The sequence below is a fragment of the Peromyscus maniculatus genome, chromosome 21 (genome assembly GCF_049852395.1).
Source record: "Peromyscus maniculatus bairdii isolate BWxNUB_F1_BW_parent chromosome 21, HU_Pman_BW_mat_3.1, whole genome shotgun sequence".
In the NCBI taxonomy this organism is placed as follows: domain Eukaryota; kingdom Metazoa; phylum Chordata; class Mammalia; order Rodentia; family Cricetidae; genus Peromyscus; species Peromyscus maniculatus.
The window spans coordinates 71,728,454-71,731,652 of NC_134872.1; the positions used below are offsets into that span (position 1 = coordinate 71,728,454).

Consider the following 3,199-nt stretch of genomic DNA (forward strand, 5'->3'; position numbering starts at 1 on the left):
AAGTGCTTTCAGTCAGTACCTCAGCATCCCCGAGTTTATTTCTCATCGCCTTTTTATATAGAAGCAAGGAGGCAAAAAGACTTCCCTCTCTCAAGGACACCATGGTTCAAGGAACAAACAAGCACAAACACCTCCTTAATTCTCAAGACATCTGGTGACCACGCCTGTGACCAAACATCCTGTTATCCAGCTTTAAGGAGCAAAGGCAAACTTGAACTCTCTGACCTTGAGTCAAGATGGAATCAAGCTACAAACAGGAGTTGCTGTGAGCTCCCATGTGAAAGACCCCCGGCTGAGATCTTTCTCCGGGAGAGACCCCAAACCCAAGGAACACACCGAAACCACAGATCAGATGCAAAAGCAAGAGGGTTTATTTAGACCAGGTACCTGGGGCGAAGTCTCTTGGAGGACTTGCGCGCTTTCCTAGGGCAAGGGGGACTTTTTATGGGATCCCAGGGGCAGAGGCGCGGTTACAGAAGCGAGAAGCATAGTTACAGGGTCCCTATTGGTTGTTTCAAAGAAGGCCAGGGTGAACTTGGGGTCATATGTGTGTGGCTGATTTGGCCTTGTCCAGGCCAGCTGCTTATTCCTCAAGGCCAGGGGCCCGCCATAAAAAAATATCAACTGTCTTACTCCCAAGGCTGCTGACCACAGTTATCTCTCTCAAGGCTGGCCATAGCTATCTCTGTCAAGGCCGGGTAGCTGGCTATGGCTGTGAACTCCTGTTTTTCTGATTCCTGCAGAATGGCGTTTCTAAGGCCAAGTTATTGGGGGGGGCATAACATCGGCCCAACGCCCCATATCCTCATAATGGAGCGGGGGTCTTTCATTCCCCCATTTTCTTTTGTACCAAATGAAATCTTTCATTTTAGGATGGAGAATAAGGGGTTAGCTCTATCTCTGACTGTCTGAGCCTCTGATATTGTTTGGTTAGGATCAAAGCCTGGGCAACAGAAACCTTATCCTTGATGAATTGCACCAATCTGTTGAGGATGTATGACCCAAACAATAAAATGAGCAGGAGGACGATTAGGGGGCCCATTGTCTGACCCCAATATCTGGGGTATTCCATACCTGGGAAAGATGTCATCTAGGAGTTTTTTGGTTACCACGTTAGTGGTCTTTTTTTCTTGGTAGGCAAGGCCTCTGTCCATCTATGATGTAAGCGTGTCGCTCGGGGCTTTATTTCGCCCCCATTTTCTTTGTTAGTTCCTGGTCCTCTGGGCTTCCGCCATCCGGAGGGCCTGGGTCAGCGCGATCAGCTCTGCCTTTTGGGCCGATGTTCCAGGTGGCAGTGGTGAGGTCCAAACTATCTCCGATTCGGTGGTGACGGCTGCTCCAGTCCTCCGTTCTCTTTCTTGGAGGAAGCTGTTCCCATCCATGAACCAGGCAGCAGGGTTGCGGGGTTGAGGGAGACAACTGGTCTGCACACCATTCGATCTGAGGGCTGCTGGACCAGAGCTTTTACCGCATGGGAGGATAACACAGTTAATGGCTGTCCCAAAGTCAGTTTCCCTGCATCCTTGAGCAAAACAGCAATGGCTACCACATGTAAACAGGGGGGCGGGCCATCCTGCAGCTACCGGGCTTTCATGGCCCCAGTCTCTGTATCAACATTTCTTTTGCAAAGCCTGAGTTCTCGTCCACGAACAGTTTAAAGGGCTAGGACTTGTAGGGGGCTCCCTTTGGGTCCTGTCCAGATGTCAGCTGAACCTTTTTTTTTTTTTTTTTTTTCGGTGGTCCTTTGATACCTCCTGTTACCTGTGGCCCCCTGGACCAAAGCTGTGCGGTCATTGAGAGAGCCTCCGGTATGGGTCAGGACTGAATGTTGAGCCCCGGTGTCCACTAGGAAGGTCACTGGCTGTCCCCTAATCTTGAGAGTTATCCTAGGTCGGGGGGAGGGGGTCTCCTGGCCTTGACCTCCCCAATCTTCCAGATTGAGGACCCTTGGCTTAGGTCTCCGAGACCCTTGAGGCTTTTTTTGATCAGTCACGAGCCCAATGTCCTCTCTGTTTACAGTAAGCACTTTGTCTTTGTCAAGCAGTGTTCTTTTTTTGATCTCCCGTCCTAACTTCCTAACTCCCTCTCTGACCTGTCCCTGAGACATTACAGTGGCCAGGACTTTTTTGTTTGTTTTTCCTCTCCCTCCGTGTCTCTCTAAGTTCTTTTTTTAAAAACGCGCTGCCGGCGTCTCTTTCTGGTAACCTGAGCCCAATCGGTAGGGGGTTAGAGCCCCTGGAGACCCGCTAAGAGCAACTGGCCAGAGATGTAGGTGTTCCCTACCTTCGCTGCTTTGTCCCGCCTTTCTCGTAGGCGACCGGCAATTGGGGAGGAAGCAGGAACTCATCCTCCGCTGTTTGGGGGCCGCTGCAGGAGCCGCCGGTCCCTCCGGCGCTGTCGGGGGGGTTGTAACACTCGGGGCGGGGTGACTCGGCGTCCATGGGTGACGCCGCCCCCTAGTCACCTTTCCCATATTGGGCCGGAGCCGGTCGTGGCACATCGCTGTGGGTCGCCGGCCAGGGGGCGGTCCCTCGCCGACCCCATCCCCGGCCCCGCCTGCGTGTCCCTGCCACATCCCGTGTCCGCCTGCGCCGCCGCTGCCGACTGTGCCGCTCGGCCGCCCATCGCGCTATCCACCGCCCCTCCGAGCGAGCGGCTGTGGGGCGTTGCCGGGACCAAGGCCGCCTGCGCCGCCGCTGGCTCCCCGCCGCCCGGGTCCGGCTGGTCGCCGGCCCCGCCCCTGGCCCCGCCTGTGTCGCCGCGGGCCTCCGCCGCCCGGGTCCCGGCCAGCCGCGCCGGGGGCCGCCGCGCGCGCGTGCGCGCGCCGCCGGAGGGCAGGTCCGAGCCCGAGTAGGCGCGGGTGCGGCCGTTGGCGGCGGGGCCACTCTGCTTGGTGCCCATGTCCGCGCCGCCCCGGGCCTCCGCGATCAGATTCCCCTGGTCTGCACCAGCTCCAAGTCCGCTGTTAGGCGCCACGCGGAAAACCACGGCCCGGCGGGGCGGACTCCTCCGCCCGCACGGGAGACATGGACAGCCGGGGAGAGCGGGGAGTGAGGGGAGCCCCCCCCAGCGCCGTCCCGGACCCCCGCGACCGCGCCGCGGCCGCGCGGACGGGAGGAGGCGCGGGGAGCTCCGGCACCCGCCGCCGCCACCGCCATCACCGCTGACGGCCTGCGGGGACTGGGCAGGGGGCGTCCCG

The 3,199-nt window shown here is 58.1% G+C and overlaps 1 protein-coding gene across 1 annotated transcript; it reads right to left on the minus strand.

Annotated features, from left to right (window-relative positions):
* Nucleotides 1-348: 348 nt before the first annotated feature.
* Nucleotides 349-2,731, minus strand: LOC143269985 (uncharacterized). Its single transcript, XM_076558008.1, has 2 exons — nt 2,284-2,731; nt 349-1,461 (listed from the first exon to the last, which is right to left on the minus strand). Exons 1-2 carry the CDS (start codon nt 2,439-2,441, stop codon nt 1,206-1,208), a joined length of 414 nt encoding a protein of 137 aa, XP_076414123.1. The 5' UTR covers nt 2,442-2,731; the 3' UTR covers nt 349-1,205.
* Between the last annotated feature and the right edge of the window lie 468 nt (nt 2,732-3,199).